Source organism: Rhincodon typus, chromosome 26 (genome assembly GCF_021869965.1).
Source record: "Rhincodon typus isolate 14 chromosome 26, sRhiTyp1.1, whole genome shotgun sequence".
Lineage (NCBI taxonomy): Eukaryota > Metazoa > Chordata > Chondrichthyes > Orectolobiformes > Rhincodontidae > Rhincodon > Rhincodon typus.
In genome coordinates this window covers 38,366,965-38,383,627 of record NC_063357.1, presented here as the reverse complement: position 1 = coordinate 38,383,627, position 16,663 = coordinate 38,366,965, and the positions used below count along the sequence as shown (strand labels likewise).

The following is a 16,663-nucleotide window of genomic DNA, read 5'->3' as shown; positions in this document are numbered from 1 at the left end:
GGGGCCTGGGTTGGGGGTGAGGGAGGAGGTATGGGGGCAGGTGTAGCACTTCCTGCGGTTGCAGGGAAAAATGCTGGGTGTGGTGGGGCTGGAGGGGAGTGTGGAGCGGACAAGGGAGTCACGGAGAGAGTTGTCCCTCCGAAAAGCAGATAAGGGTGGGGAGGGAAAGATGTCTTTGGTGGTGGGGTCGGATTGCAGATGGCGGAAATGTCGGAGGATGATACGTTGGATCCGGAGGTTGGTGGGGTGGTACGTGAGGACGAGGGGGATTCTTTTTTGGTTTTTATTGCGTGGACGGGGTGTAAGGGATGAGTTGCGGGAAATGTGGGAGACACGTTTGAGGGCGTTCTCGACCACTGAGGGGGGGGAGTTACGGTCCTTGAAAAACGAGGACAACTGAGATGTACGGGAGTGGAATGCCTCATCCTGGGAGCAGATGCGGCGGAGGCGAAGGAATTGGGAATAGGAGATGGCATTTTTGCAGGAAGGTGGGTGGGAGGAGGTGTATTCTAGGTAGCTGTGGGAGTCGGTGGGCTTGAAATGGATATCGGTTTCTAGGTAGTTGCCCGAGATGGAGACAGAGAGGTCGAGGAAGGAGAGGGAGGTATTAGAGATGGTCCAGGTAAACTTAAGGTTGGGGTGGAAGGTGTTGGTGAAGTGGATGAACTGTTCGAGCTCCTCGTGAGAGCACGAGACGGCGCCGATACAGTCATCAATGTAACGGAGGAAGAGGTGGGGTTTAGGGGCGGTGTAGGCATGGAAGAGGGATTGTTCCACGTAACCTACAAAGAGGCAGGCGTAGCTTGGGCCCCGAAACGTCAGCCTTTCTGCTCCTATGATGCTGCTTGGCCTGCTGTGTTCATCCAGCTCTGCACCTTGTTGTCTCGGATTCTCCAGCATCTGCAGTTCCTACTATCTCTGACACATTTACAGACTTAACTTCTGTCTTTAACTATATCCTGCATTCATTGTAATACTTTTCAGAGAAGGGGAGTGGGAGGTCAAGACACCACATGCTGCACATCAACTCAGGCCATTGGACCATAAAAAATAGGAACAGGACAAGGCCATTCGGCCCTTCAAGCCTGATCTGCCATTCAATAGGATCATGGCTGATCCAATATTCGTTACATCCACTTTTCTGTCCTTAGCTGTAACTCTCGAGTCCCCTACTGATCAAGAATCTCATGACAATAAAATCTAATTCTAAATTCTATCCGAACCTTAAATAGACACAAGGACTCTACTCCCAAAGCTCCCTGTGGCAAGGAGTTCCTAACACTCACAACCATCTGAGAAAAGAAATTCCTCCTTATCTCAGTGTTAAATTGACATCTCTTCATTCTGAGACTGTGCCTTCTAGTCCTGGATTCTCCCATGAAGGAAACATCCTCTCAGCCTTGAACCTGTCAAGCCCCTTAAGAATCCTCTACATTTCAATGGGATCACCCCTCATTCTAAACTCCAGTGAGCAGAGTCCCAACCTGTTTAGCTCTTGCTCATAAGATAATCCCTCCATACCAGGGAGCCTTAGAACCAGTTCTGAGGAAGGGTCACCGGTCCCGAAATGTTAACTCTGATTTCTCTTCACAGATACTGCTGAACTTTTCCAGCAACTTCTGTTTTTGTTTCTGATTTACAGCATCCGCAGTTCTTTTGGTTTTTACTTAAGAAGGCGTTTAGTACACTTGTCTTCATTGCTCAGATCTTTGAGTATAGGAGCTGGGACGTCATGTTAAGGTTGTGAAGGATGTTGGTGAGGCCTCTTCTGGGGTACTGTGTGCAGTTCTGGTTTTCCTGCTATCCAAAGGATATTATTAAACTGGGAAAGGTTCAGAAGAGATTTACCAGGATGTTGCTGGGAATGGAGGGTTTGAGTTATAAAGAGATGCTGGATAGGCTGGGACTTTTTGCACTGGAGTGGAGGAGGTTGAGGGGTGACCTTATAGAGGTTTATAAAATCATGAGGGGCATAGATAAAGTGAATGACAGATTCACCAAACAAACCTATGGTGGGGAATTTCCAGACTGGGGGCATATTTGTAAGGTGAGAGGAGAAAGATTTAGAAAGGACATGAGGGGCAATTTTTCATGGTACAATTATAACGTTTAAAAGATATTTAGGTAAGTACATGAATAAGAAATGTTTGGAGGGATATGGGCCGAGGCAGGTGGGACTAGTTTAGTTTGGGATTATGGTAGGCATGGACTGGTTGGTCCAAAGGGTCTGTTTCTGTGCCGTATGACTCAATGGCTCTACGACTCTACTTGAATAGATTATGATGTTCCAAATGTGCTGCTATTACTTCCTTCATAATTGATTCCAACATTGCTCCAACAATATGTTTTAGGCTAATTGGCCCTCTCTTTGCCTTCCTGATTTTGCCAATGTAACGGAAGACAGGAAATCCAGAGCAGTGACCTATTACAGCAGACAACAGCATTGATCACAGTATTGCCCAGAAGAAGACTATGCAAGGAGCTTGGTCCCATATCTTCTTGTTGTAGTTCAATTTCCCCGGCAAGTTGGATGTTTTATTAACAGTATAGGCAGCGACATGAATAACTGTAGTTTCATGGGGAAATCACCAGGTTCCTGTAATATAGCCTAAAACAGCTGGTGCCCCTACCTGCTAACTGTATTCAAAGTCACAGAGAACCGAGGCCATTTAAAAAGCAAGTAGACTCCAGCTGAAATCTGCATTTTTCCTAATGTCACAATTAAATGCTCATTAGTAATCTGTTGACAGGGCATAATTAGCTTTAACATCCTATTGGGATAGCTTGGGTGGATCATAAAAACTCTTAACACGCTTCTATCATCTTCACTGCATTTAACTGGTCAAAAAGTGAGATGTGGGGGATAAATCAGAAGAACACGTGCTGGTGATATTGTTCCTGCAGCACGGTGGCACATAAACATGAGTTGCGAAGTCTTCCTCTGCAGGAAAGCCAATAGGAAGGATACACTGCAGCTCGAATGGAGTATCATGTGAACTCAGTGCACAATGGTACTGTACAATTAATGGGCCTGGATAAAAAGTACTTTAAAAGGTTGGTGGAATGCCACCCATTATCTAAGGTGGGGCCTGAACAAAAGGAAGTTGTGTTACAGTTAAATAAAGCTCTGCTTTATTTCTGGACACAGCTCCTGAGGTCTTGGGACAGTAGCTGTGTGGATGCACCAGAACAATTCTACAGCTAAAGTGGTTAAAATCATGCGGACAGATTGTATAAGCTAGCTTGTATTGAGGATAGAAATCACAGTCTTCAGTGAATTGGGTTTAAAGAACAGGGATAGCCAGATCCAACTGTGTGCGTATAATTTAATTTCCTTTGCAAAGTTACAGCTTTTACCATATTTCAGTTTTAATTTTCCATTCAATAAATTCCACAAATAATGGAAACCACAGTTTAAACTTCACTAGGGACAATTACACTTTTCCATCATTGGTTTGCTATAGCACGACTGCTGAAGGGAGAATATGACAAGTTTATAGACGCACAGTCCATTACAAATGCCACATTCAAAGTTACAACAATAACATTGATAAAATGTGAAGAGAAGTGAGATTCTCAAATGTAAAGGAAAATTTAATTCTCCTCCAGCATCTAGATGCTCACAAACAGAGTTTAGAAAATTCTTGGCAAAAGTGTCTCAGTACATGGACCCCATTAAGAAACTTGAACCCTGCAAAAAAGTGCTGAGACACTGCTGGGGCTCCTGATGTTGTTGTGTAAATCCAGAATCAAGATCCAACCTAACTGCAGAAGGGCGTAAAGTAAAACTCTTTGGGGGAAACACAAAACACAAATTGCTGGAAAAGCTCAGCGGGTCTGGCAGCATAGGTGGAGAGGAATCAGAGTTAACGTTTCGGGTTGAGAGACCCTTCCTCAGAACTAGAGGCCACTTCAGTTTGACCTCCCATGCACCAAAATCTGACGTGAATTTTTTTTTAGAATTTGTTCATGGAATGTGGAGGCCAGCATTTATTGCCCATCCCTAATTGCCCAGAGGGTAGTTAAGCATCAACCTCATTGCTGTGGGTCTGGAGTCACATGTAGGCCTGACCAGGTAAGGATGGCAGCTTCCTTCCCGCAAGGATATTAGTGAACCAGGCGGGTTTTTCCAATAATTTACACATGGTCACCATTAGACTCCTAATTCCAAATATAGATTGAATTCAAATTCCACCATCTGCTATGGCAGGATTCAAAATTGGGTCCCCAGAACATTACCAGGGTCTCTGGATTAATAGTCTAGTGATAATACCACTCCGCTATCATCTCTTCTTATCAATCAAAACCCAAATTGAGGGTGACTGTAGCCATTTGGGCATTTTGCCTTCTATTTAAGTCGGCCAGTAATTAATGTAAACAGGGAGGTGGTGGCATGATGGTAATGTCACTGGATTAGTAATCCAGAACCTCAGGCTAATGTTTGTGAGTTTGAAAATCAGTAATTAAATACTAAGCTGATGGTGACCATGTCAATTGTTGTAAAAACTCATGCTACTGTCATGTGTTATAAAAGCCCATCTGGTTCATTAATGTCCTTTTAGGGAAGGAAATCTGCCATCCTTACCTGGTCTGGCCTACCTGAAAGTCTGGACCCACAGCAATGTAGCTGACTCTTAATTACCCTCTCGGCAATTAGGGATGGGCAATAAATGCTGGCCTGGTCAACTACATCCACATCCCTTTAACGCATCAAAAAAAAATCTAAAGGGGTTGGGGGGGGAACTACTGACCACATTTTAAGCACTGTGCACTTTTGTAACCAGACTTCGAAACATAGGAAATCATTTATCCTCTGATGACTTTTCTGCTATCCCATTAGATTGTGAGCTTTAATACGTTTGCTTCTTCCTGTGCTGCCAAGTTAGATGAGCAGACCCTTCTTGGAATTGCAGTCAAACAACAGCAGGCAGTCTAACAAGAATACCAGCCACTGGAACTGACACTGAGCTCAGTAAATACAGTATAAAGACAGCTTCAGTGTAAGTGAGATAACAAGGTGTAGAGCTGGATGAACACAGCAGGCCAAGCAGCATCAGAGGAGCAGGAAGGTTGACGTTTCGGGCCTAGACCCTTCTTGAGAAAATGAAGGTTTTTTGAAGAAGGGTCTAGGCCCAAAACATCAGCCTTCCTGCTCCTCTGATGCTGCTTGGCCTGCTGTGTTCATCCAGCTCTACACCTTGTTATCTCAGATTCTCTAGCATCTGCAGTTCCTACTATCTCTTCAGCATAAGTGATTCCCTTTTATTAACAGGCTAGCCTGACAATGATAATGTTAAATACAGAACTAATTTGTACAATAAAGCTGTGCTTTGTGTAAGCATTGGTTGGGCATCTGAGAGCAGATTAATGCAACGACTGGCCAGTCTCTTGTACAAATAATCAGCTATTAAACAGCTCCATTTAGATGAATAACCAGCATTAAATACCCTTAATTAAAAGATGGGAAACAAGCTGATCAGTTACATCATGTCGTTTGCATGCATTGGGATTGTAAATCAAAGCACATCTTACTTAATGGAAAAGATACAGGAGCAAATTGTAGACATCAAACAAAATCTGTGCATGTGAACAAAGTGACAGAGCTGCAGAATCATGGAAAAGGCCAATCACCTTATTGTACTGGCCAAGATTATCCCGGAAATTCCAGGACACAAGCACTGTGGGCAAAGCCAGAATTTGTTGCTCACTCCCAGCTGCCCTCAAGCAAGCGGTTGGCATGATCTTCTTCCTGAATGATGCAAGTGCTTATGGAGAAGATGTTCCCATAATACATAAACAAATATATGCAGTAAGATCATGTTGAGGACCCGGCCATTCTGATGCCAGAGAGCGGCACAGACTGGATTGTGTCCGGATCCTGCTGAGTCCCACATACACAGCTGATTTCAAGGGACTGTCCAGGAAACTGAAGATTCCAGTTGTCAATTTCCGTGTGTTTGGAACCCCCCCAAAAAAAGAAGCCTTAATGATGGAAAATTCAGAGGATTTGCTTCCATTAAGTTAATAGCTAAACAACTAAAAATCTAAACTGATGCTCATTCTAACCCTAACCCAACATACCACACACATTCCCACCTACACTACCTCTCACTTCTTATTTCCCCGGGAACCCTAACAGAAGCCCCCTACTCAATGAGCCCACAGTATTTCCCCCAACCAAACATGATTCCAAACACCAACAACCCCTGCTGGCCAATTACCTCGCCTGTCTAATCAAACAGTCTCCCTTCCCCGTCAGCTTCTCCATCGCCACCCCCCCCCACCCAGCTCCGATACCTTATCCCCCAACAGCCCTGACACTCTGTCCCACTGTCTGATGGCACAATGTGCCCATCCTAGCCTACCCACTCTGTCACTAAACTGGCACACTACCCACCTGGCACTAGGTATCTTATTGTGCTGCTGAACATATAATTCTCAGAAGATGGCACACTGCTGCAAAGGGAGGTGGGGCTTTGATTAGCCTGACTATCATGCACTGCAGGGGAACTATGTTGACTTCATCTTTGAATTTCTGAAGGAGCCAGATTGCAATTTCCAGCCAGATATACAGGGCTCGGTACTAATGGTTCCATACAACTGAAGCCAGACTTCCTTGCTGCTGTACACCAAACCGTTTTGCAATAAAGGGGCTCACTCAGGGCCTAGGATTAGGTTTTATTATTAACCTTGCATCAGGTTTTAAGTGAAATGACTTGAAGGGAAAGGAGCAATTTGAAAAATGAAGGGAAAAGCTAGCTGTTTAAAATGTAAAACTTGGCCAGGTAGGGCTCAGTTCCAATCCCAGGTCAGTGTTTTGGAAGGCAGAAGTAATTGGAGTTTATTTATAGTCTGTTAGAATTATTGCTTCATGTTGTTAGTCAGTGACCCAGTCTGCAATGAAAATGCGAGTGTGCAGACTTCAGGTGAAATATTGTGGCCTAGTTGTGAATCTCCTGTTCTCTCATTCCCTCCCCACTCCCCCCCACCCGCTGTGGTAAGACATGCTTGCAGATAGTCAGTCAGAAGAAACAATGAATGGAGGCCTGGAGCAGTTTGTATCATTATATCCCATGTTGTTTCATGAAGAGAATGGAAGGGGAAAACCATTACTCTCCTGCAAAAAGAGACCTTTGGCGACATCAGCACCTCTCCACAAGGAACAGAAATCCCAGCAACTAGGAAGATGGAAGGGAATATTTCTGGGACAAGCCAGCAGCTTGATACAGTGTTTACAGTGACACAGACCTACTGCTCAATCACTCAACGTAGGCTCCTCGAAACGTCTATGAGAAAAGCACAGCAGCAATGTTTAACCTCACCGCATCGCTGGTGATGGTGCTGATTCCAGAATTTTTACCACAAAACCTTTCATCCTCCATCTCACTCTCTCTCTCTCTCTCCATCAAGATGCTCCTTAAAATGTCGATGAACCACCATTGACAAGAGAGCGGAAATAAGCAACCGATCAGATCAAGACAACAAACTCTGCAATCCTCATAGTAATTCCAGCTGAGGTCTTTACAGCTCATGGAACTTTTTATTCACAACAAGACTCGACACATTTATCCTACGGATCTGGGAGAAACTAAGTCACCCTCGTGCCTCCATCCCTCCAACCCACCCACCTCAGGACTATGACTCCTGTATCCAAGTGTCCACGTATCACACCCTGTATGATAGAGTCTAGTGATTTTCCAAATGCTGATGTCAGGCTAATGGATCTGTAGTTCCTTCTTTACTCCCTTGCTCGATTCTCAAATGTTGAGGGGACATTAGCTTCCAATCTGCAGAAATCATTCCAGAATCCACAGAATTTTGCAAGATAACCACCAGTGACTAACACTATAGCCACCTCCTTCAACATTTTGGGATTAAAAACCATCAGGTCTGAGAGTTTTAGCAACTTTCAGCAACATGAAATTCTCCAAGACAATTTTCTTACCGACACTAATTTCCTTCAACTGCTCATTCTCCCCAGTCACCTGGAACTCTAAGTCTGGGTGATTTCTTGTATCTTTCTCAGTGAAAACAGATACACTTTATTCCACATGAGCAAATAGCTACAGCTGACATTGATCATGATGGATATTGTTACCTGGACTTTAAGGAAGACCAGATGTTAGCTTTCATTCCTTCAAGACCCTGAGCTGTTCTGCCCCAGGTCCATATCACATCATCAATACGTGCAGTGCTTATGGCAGTCTAAGTATTAATTCTTTCAGACTCATATACAATGCAAGCTGCTTTCAATCTTTACTATGCTGCATCTAAGCAACTCGGCCAGTCTTTCAATGTTTCCAGATTAAAGTTCATATCAATCCAGACTGCGCCAGTCAAATACTTCACCTCCAATATGTGTTGAAGGAGAGGGCTCTGGCATATGATGAACATTTTCCATATCTCAGCAGCCAGTTCTCTCAAAAAGCCACTACTGATGAGGAGATCAACGGTGGATCAGCTGTGCCCGCTCAGTCTTTTATACGAGCAGGGAGCATATGGTGACAAAGATCTCCGCAAGGCAACACAAGTCCTAGTGTACAGGCCAGCTTGTGTCAGCACACTCCTGTACTGCAGGGAGATGTGGCATTGACACTTGAGAATTCTGGAGAAATTCCACCAGCAATGCATTCACCTCATCCTCCAGATTGCAAGTGAGGGCTGTCAAACAAACATTAATGTCCTCCTTGAACACCACTTCATGGGCATTCAGACCAAACTCTGGCAAAATTAATTCTAATGGCCTGCATACTGTGCACTGATGATGAAAAACCAGTTTCATGCTGGCTGCAGTTCTAACCATTCTCAAATGGCCAAGGTTCCAGGGAGGGAAGAACTCTGAGGCTCTCCTTCAAGTGAAATGTCGTTGATGTGAGTTACTGGGAGCTGCTTCCTACCAATCATTCAGAACAGCAATACTCCGTCCATCAAGCTGAGTCATGCTTTTTGGAGTCCAAACCCATTAACGATGAGACAGGACATTAGCACAGAAGGGATTTGAATAGTTGGATGTTAGATGCTTGACACAGACACGATGGGCTGAAGGGCCTCTTTCCATACTGTAAAAACTCTATGATTAGAAAGGGGAAAGAAAATCCTGCAATTGAGACCTCACTGCCTCGTGCTCCCATGCCTGTGGGTTGAGAATTGATCTGTTTGGTCACATGAAGACCTTTCAAACTCGCAACCCGAAATAGGTATCATCGTCAAATCAATGAGAGCTTAAGAAAACACTTCTTTTCTCATCCACTCATGGGATGTGGGCATCTCTGACTGGGCCAACGTTTATTGCCCATCCCTAGTTGCCCTTGAGAAGGTGAGGGTGAGCTGCGTCTTTGAACTGCTGCAGTCCTCCTGCTGTGGGTTGACCCACAATGCCATTAGGGAGGGAATTCCAGAATTTTGACCCAGCAACAGTGAAGGAACGGCGATATATTTCCAAGTCAGGATGGTGAGTGGTTTGAAGGGGAACTTGCAGGGAGTGGTGATCCCATGTACCTGCTGCCCTTGTCCTTCTAGATGGAAGTGGTCATGGGATGGAAGGTGCTGTCTGAGGATCTTTGGTGAATTTCTGCAGTGAATCTTGTAGATAGTACGCACTGCTGTTACTGAGCGTCGGTGGTGGAGGGAGTGGATGTTTGTGGATGTGGTGCCAATCAAGTGGGCTGCTTTGTCCTGGATGGTGTCAGGCTTCTTGAGTGTTGTTGGAACTGCAACCAACAACTTAATGCAATGAAGACCACAAAGCCACTTCACAGAAGTCTAATCAGACAAGCAATGTCAGAGATAGAAACTTTCCACATTGTAACCTGGGCCAAAAATGCAGGTTCCAGAAATAATCAGCCCCTCCAGTCTAGCCCAGTGATCCAGCACCTCCTTCACAACAGTTGGGTCACGTTGGCTTTCTCTCCTCTTGCTCTTCCTGCACATCACTCTCTTGAGAAATAGCAAAGTTTTGTAGACGTTGGAAATCTAAAATAAACATGTTCTGAGAATTCTGGAAACACTCAGCAGGTCAGGCATCGCATTGTTTTCTTCACATACACTGGCCTTGAGGGTTTCTGGCATTCTGTGTATCTCATCGATCAAGTGCGGTCTGAAAATGGAATGATAGAAAGCTCTGCCGACCCTGAGGCCATTCAGGCCTTCAAAATTGTTCCAATGCTGCCTCCCCCTCAACCTGACCAATGTTAAATTTCCGTTCCTTCTCCAAAGTAGCTTAACCTTATTTTTTCCACATACGTTTATCCAATATCCTGCTAAGTATCCCAAATGTGGTGGCTGTAATAGCTGCTTTAGACTATGTATTGTGAATTCTAGTACAGTTTCCACCACTCATGCTGCTTGAGTGGATCACAGACAAATACCTACACTTATCAAATGGCAACATCAAGTGTCCATTACCATTGGTGTTTATTGCAAAGATGCTTCTTAAACTCGTGCTACTTCAAGTGACTTGCAATTTTTTTTTTGCAGTATGCCAAGGAAGAAACCAGACTGCTAATCACTGAAAAAAAGACTCAAAATGTTAACTCTGTTTCTGTCTCTGTAGATGCTGCCAGACCTGCTGAGTTTCTCCAGCAACTTCCGTTTTTGTTTCAGATTTCCACAGTTTTTTGGTTTATTTTAGTCTGCTAATTGCTTCCACTTAACCCATTTAAAAAGTTCTGCAGATGTGAAACAAGTTCAGGTTTTCAAGCTGTTTGCCTCAGCTCCTTGTACTTCATTCAGCTGGGACTAGCTTTAGTGACGATGGTCCCAGCATGGGTATTGATTCAGACGCTAACAATTACAACAGAAAATTGACAACTTCCTACTTTCTCAGAAAACCCTGATGTTCAGATAGGATGCTTGATGTTGGTGTGCAATTGGCCATATTGGACTCTAACTGGCTGATTCACTGTCACAACCCATTACAGATTTATTGGCCATTTCTGGTGAATCCTGTTTGCACAAATAGACAATCCTCCTGGCATAGACATCAACCCTGCCTGACCCTTTTATGCATTTACAGGTGCTGCCAAATTTCTACCCCTTTCTTCCTGACTCAATCCTCAGTGCAATTAGCCTTTCACGATTTACTATTCACTTGCTAACTTAAAATCTTTTCCAAATTTTATCTCTATTGAATTCCAATGTCCCCCAACCCTTTCCAATCTTTACATAAGAACAGGAGTCAAGTTTTTAACTTTATCCATTTGTGCGATGTTGGCATTTATTACCCATCCCGAATTAATCTTGACAAAACGGAGGTGAGCTGCCTTTTCGATCTTCTGCCATCCATATACTATAGGTACCCCAACAGTGCCGTAGGGAAAGGAGTTCCAGGATTCTGACCCAGTGACAGTGAAGTAATGGCAATGTATTTCAAAGATAGGATGGTATGTGACTTGAAAGGGAACTTGCAAATGGTGGTGCTCCCATGCAACACAGCTCTTGGCCTTCTAGCTGGAAGAAGTCATCAATGTGGAAGGTGCTACAGAAGGACCTTTTGTGGGTTGTTGTATTGCATCGTGTGGATGGTATACGCTGCTGCCCCTGTGTGCTGACGGCAGACAAATCAATTGTAGAAGGTGGTGGATGGGGAGTTACAATCCCAATTGATGGTAATAATGGACAAGTTAGATCCCTGAATGAAGCCTGATAGATCATCTACTTAAATAGTGGAGTTCATTGACTTTGGGGGGGTGGTCAGTGAAACATATTCACGTGGGGCTGTGAATGCTCTTTATCAACAGAATACAAACTTATTACATTTACAAAAACAAACAAAGCTGTATATAGAACATAGAACAGTACAGCACAATACAGGCCCTTCAGCCCATGATGTTGTGCCGACCTATTATCGTACTCTAAGATCAAACCACCCTGCATACCCTGCATTTTACTATCATCCATGTGCCTATCCAAGAGTCGTTTAAATGCCCCTAATGTATCTGACTCCACTACCACCGCCGGCAGCGCATTCCACACACCCACCACTCTCTGTGTGAAGAACCTACCTCTGACATCTCCCCTACACCGTCCTCCAATCACCTTAAAATTATGCCCCCTCGTAATAGTCATTTCCGCCCTGGGAAAAAGTCTCTGGCTATCCACTCTATCTATGCCTGTCATGAAGGAGGCTGCACTGATGATGTTATCCAGCAGGGTAATGAAACATCTGTGGAACAACGAACCAGCTCGGCGAACCAACCAACCACAACCGGAGCTACAAATCTACTCAAAAACCTTAGAGATTTTTAAATAATTGCTTCACTGACGCTTCCAAGTTTCTTTTCTTTCTGGCTTTTGAGACCTTTTCTTTATGATTCCTTTCCAAGTGCATGGAGTATGAATTGCATATCATTCTGATGGCCTAAACTTTATCAGTTCTGACAACATGTAGGCTTCCAAGTCGGGATTGATTAGATAGAAGTTCCACACAAAAAAATACTTCAGTTAGGTGCCCGGTTACCCTGAACGGTCTTGATTTCCCTGCTACAAAAACCAGTTCTACCTTCTAACCTAAAATCTTAAACCTTCAACTAGTTGCTTTAATGCTTTGCTTCAGCCTGTCTTAGACCCAACTGTGTGAATGTTTTATCCATTAGCAGTATATGGGCCCTCCCTGGCACTCGACTGCAAACACAAGTTTCTTGAGACTGATGTATTTAGATCACTATTCCAAATTGACTTTCTGCCTTTTATTAATTAAAAAAAAACCAACAAAAGTATTATATTTATCCTTCACTGGCTACAATTTGCCCAATGTCCTCATCAACATTTATCATGCAACCAACACATAGACCAGATGAGCTGTTGTTTCAGACTAATTGTCTCTCTAATTTCTGTTTGCTAGGTTCAGCCTGTTTCTCAACATCATTAGAGACTACAAGACCCTTTGAGATTTCTGTGCAGGTTAGAGTCAACATAGCTTCAATCCCATTTGTATGGAATTTGCTGTGTTCAACAGGTAAACAGAGATTATCTTTCCAAAATGCTTAATTGGCTGCTCGGGATGTCCTGAGGACAGATATTTTTATAAACAGAGCATGTAGTGGAGGTTTTGTGTTAAACATTTCAATATATATAAGTTTCTAATGAGGTCGGAAGCAATAGGGAGCTATTGCTGTTTAATAACTATCTCAGAGTGATTTAAACACCCAGTATGATTTCCCTACCTGGTGTGAAAGGTTTGCCGTGGCTCTGACTTGTCCCGAGGTGTCCTCATGGTTGAATGACCCCCAGAGGAGGTGTGAACGTCTGGTGATGGCGGCCGAACAGCACTGCGACTCCGCGTTGAAACAGCAGGTGGCGTATTTAGTCTCCACTCCACTGGAGGCATGGGACTTTGCGATCTCGACAGAATAAGGGCCGTCTGTGGTTTGTTTGTCTGGTCTGTCCTCGGTGGCAGGCGAGTCTTGATCTCGTGAACAGGGTTGACAGGCCTGTGTGGGCTACTGAACCTGGACACCTGCTTGTGAGCTGTTCAAAATTCAAGGGTCATGTTATTACTCAAAGACTGGAAATCTATCAGCGGCTCTGAAACTCAATACTCAATTGATAGGTGGAGCGTTGGGAATTCTCTTGGTACAAGATCAAAACTTCACATAAGATTGCATTGGCAGTCTATCTAAGGTCTTGTACACAGTCAACACCATCACCTTCCAGTTGTATCCAGTGCATTCAATATCTGACCATGTCTCCCGAATGTTATCTACATGTACTATTGCCTCTCTGCTCCTCTCCTGCATTTAAAATCTTATTACTTAAAGTGCAGGTATAGGGGCTATAAGGAGAGGCTATAAGAAACTTGGGTTGTTTTCTCTGGAGTAGCGGAGACTGAGGGGAGACTTGATAAAAGTCTATAAAATTATGAGATGCATAGATAGGGTTGACAATCTGAATCTTTTTCCCAAAGTTGAAATGTCTAATACTAGGGGGCATACATTTAAGGTTAGAGGGGAAAAGTTCAAAGGAGATGTGAGGGGCAAGATTTTTATACAGAGAGTGGTGGGAGTCTGGAACACTCTGCCAGAGGTAGTGGTGGAGGCAGATACAATAGGGGCATTTAAAGGGCTTTTAGATAAGCACATAAATATGCAAGGAATGGAGGGATATGGACCAAGGGCAGGCAGAAGGGATTTGTTAAATTTGGCATCATGTCACAACATTGTGAGTCGAAGGGCCCATTCCTGTGCTGGTACTGTTCTATGTTCTAATTTTTTCCCCATCCATACTCCTCACCTTTTCCTATTTCCACATTTCTCTGCCTTGCACTATGTAGTCACTGGACTCTGTAAAAACCCTGTCTTTTTGTTTCAACAGTACTTCTAATTGTGGGCTGAAATGAGAAAAGAACCATTTTAAAACCAAAGATTGCTGCTTGTCTTAAAAGCAAGTAAACCTGATATTCATTGTTTATACAGCTGTTTGTTCAAGCAATGGTTAAAGTGTGGTTGCAGATGAACTGGACTTGAGGGGTAATGTGCAGATGGATCTTTGGCTGGTCTATGGACTAGTGACCAATTATTGACGACAAAGGCCTTCTGCCTGCCAACAACTTCGTGGTGATTGGTTCTGAAGGTAGCTACGCAGTTTGGGTCTGAAAACAAACTACAGAGAAGAAATCAGATCTGTACCAGCTCACGAGATCTCTCAGTTCTCTGCAGCAAAGCTTACTTTAATCCTGAAGAAAACCAGTTTTATCTTTCCTTCAGCACTTGCGGTGAGCTGTGACTTTAAATTGGTACTTTTACAAGTGAACCAGCCACCCTGTGCCTCTTGCAAACCAGTGGAAGCATCCAGAGAAGGATAATTCAGAAGCAGTGGTCTAACTGGCACAAGAATCATAAGAATTATTGCAGCAATCCTGCGAACAGGAACCACTGAACTACTTTCCCAAGTTTTCCCTCTGTCCATAACAAATCTTTTCTTGTGTGTGTGTGTGTTTGTGTCACAATTGTCTACCTGTAGCCATAGTTTATCGGTTTGAAATAAATAGTAATTCATGTTAAGTACAGAAACTGGTCTGTGGTTTTCATTAACCTGGTCTAAGAGAACAGTAAGTTGGGCAATTTTGCATACTTTTCAAAAAATCTTTAACTTTTGTAATGTATCCGGGAATAGTGGGGCTTGATTTTCACCTCACCATCCCAGTGAGGAATAAAATCTGGTAGTTATGGAGGACTTGCCTCATGCTCTTGGGGTAATGACTCAATCCCTACCACTGTAACTAATAATTCTGGTATTGAAAGCCAGTCTTGATAATTGCTAGTGTGGAACTTCTTTCATCTGTTAGAAAAGCTCCTCTGGTTCACTAATGTGCTTTAAGGGAGCACATCTGCCCTCCACACTTGGTCTGGCCTACAAAGTGACTCCAAGAATGTGACTGACTCTTAGCTGCCCTCTGCCATGGACCAGCACGCCGCTTAGTTTAAGGGCAATTAAGGATGGGTAACAAATGCTATTCAGGGCAGCAATGCCCACATTCCATGAAAGAAGAGAGCGCAGGTGAGGCCCAGATGTCCTGGCACTGGACAGGGTGCACAGGAGGTTCATTAGGTTAATTCCTGAGTTGAGAGGGTTGGCTTATGAGGAGAGATTGAATAGATTGGGACTATACTCATTGGAATTTAGAAGAATGGGGGAGGGGGGGAGGATCTTATAGAAACATACAAAAGATAGAACCAGGGAAGTTGTTTCCTCTGGCGAGTGAAACTAGAACTCGGGGGCATAGCCTCAAAATTTGGGGGAACAGATTTAAGAGTGAGTTGAGGAGGAACATCTTCACCCAAAGGATTGTGAATCTGTGGAATCCCCTGCCCAGTGAAGCAGTTGAGGCTTCCTCATTGGATGTTTTTAAAGCAAAGATGGATAGATTTTTGAACAGTAAAGGAGCTAAGGGTCATGGTGAGCGGGTGGGTAAGTGGAGCTGAGTCCACGAAAAGATCAGCCACGATCTTTTTGAAGGGCAGAGCAGCTTCAAGGGGCCAGATGGCACACTCCTGCTCCTACTTCTTATGTTCCAATGTTCTAATGAAGAGATAAACCTTTGCAAGCTGGTTCTTTACCCGTGTTGTTATATCATGTCCTCCTACACTCTTTCAGTCTTGTTCACAATTTGTCAAACCCATAATTTAGTTATCAGCAAATTTGAATCTCATTCTCTCAACTGCTAGCTTTGGGTTACAGACGTGTGTGTACATTCATGTATATTTATAGATACATACAAAATAGATAATAGCAGCTTAATACAGACTGCTGTAGAACTCAAATTACAGCATCTGAGAAACTTCCCTCCCAGATCCTTTGATGTCTGCTTTTTAATACCCATCTCACAATCGCTGTGACTCATCTTCGTTTATCCCTTGTTCCTTTATCATTGTCATACATCTCTTATGTAGTAATATAACAAGTGTGCTTCTTGTCAATTCAAATGAACCGTATCCAATGAATTCATCTTATTTGTTATTCTAAAAATTTTAAAGTATTAGTGAAGCATGGTCAGAAATCCACACTGACCAGTGAAGAAAATTCCATTCTGCCAGGCAGACAGGAGTAGGGGATAGCGGTCAAGGAATACACACATACACCACACACACAGACACACACACACAAATCTCACACACCCCCCCCACCCACAAATCACACACACAAATAAATCACAAACACACACACA

General features: G+C 43.6%; 1 protein-coding gene across 1 annotated transcript in view; it reads right to left on the bottom strand.

The window, feature by feature from the left end:
• Positions 1-16,663, bottom strand: part of LOC109930943 (GAS2-like protein 2B) — a 253,141-nt gene that overhangs the window by 7,380 nt on the left and 229,098 nt on the right. The window contains exon 5 of the mRNA XM_048612621.1: positions 13,164-13,467. Coding sequence (XP_048468578.1) covers positions 13,164-13,467 — 304 coding nt within the window. The remainder of the gene's footprint in view (positions 1-13,163; positions 13,468-16,663) is intronic.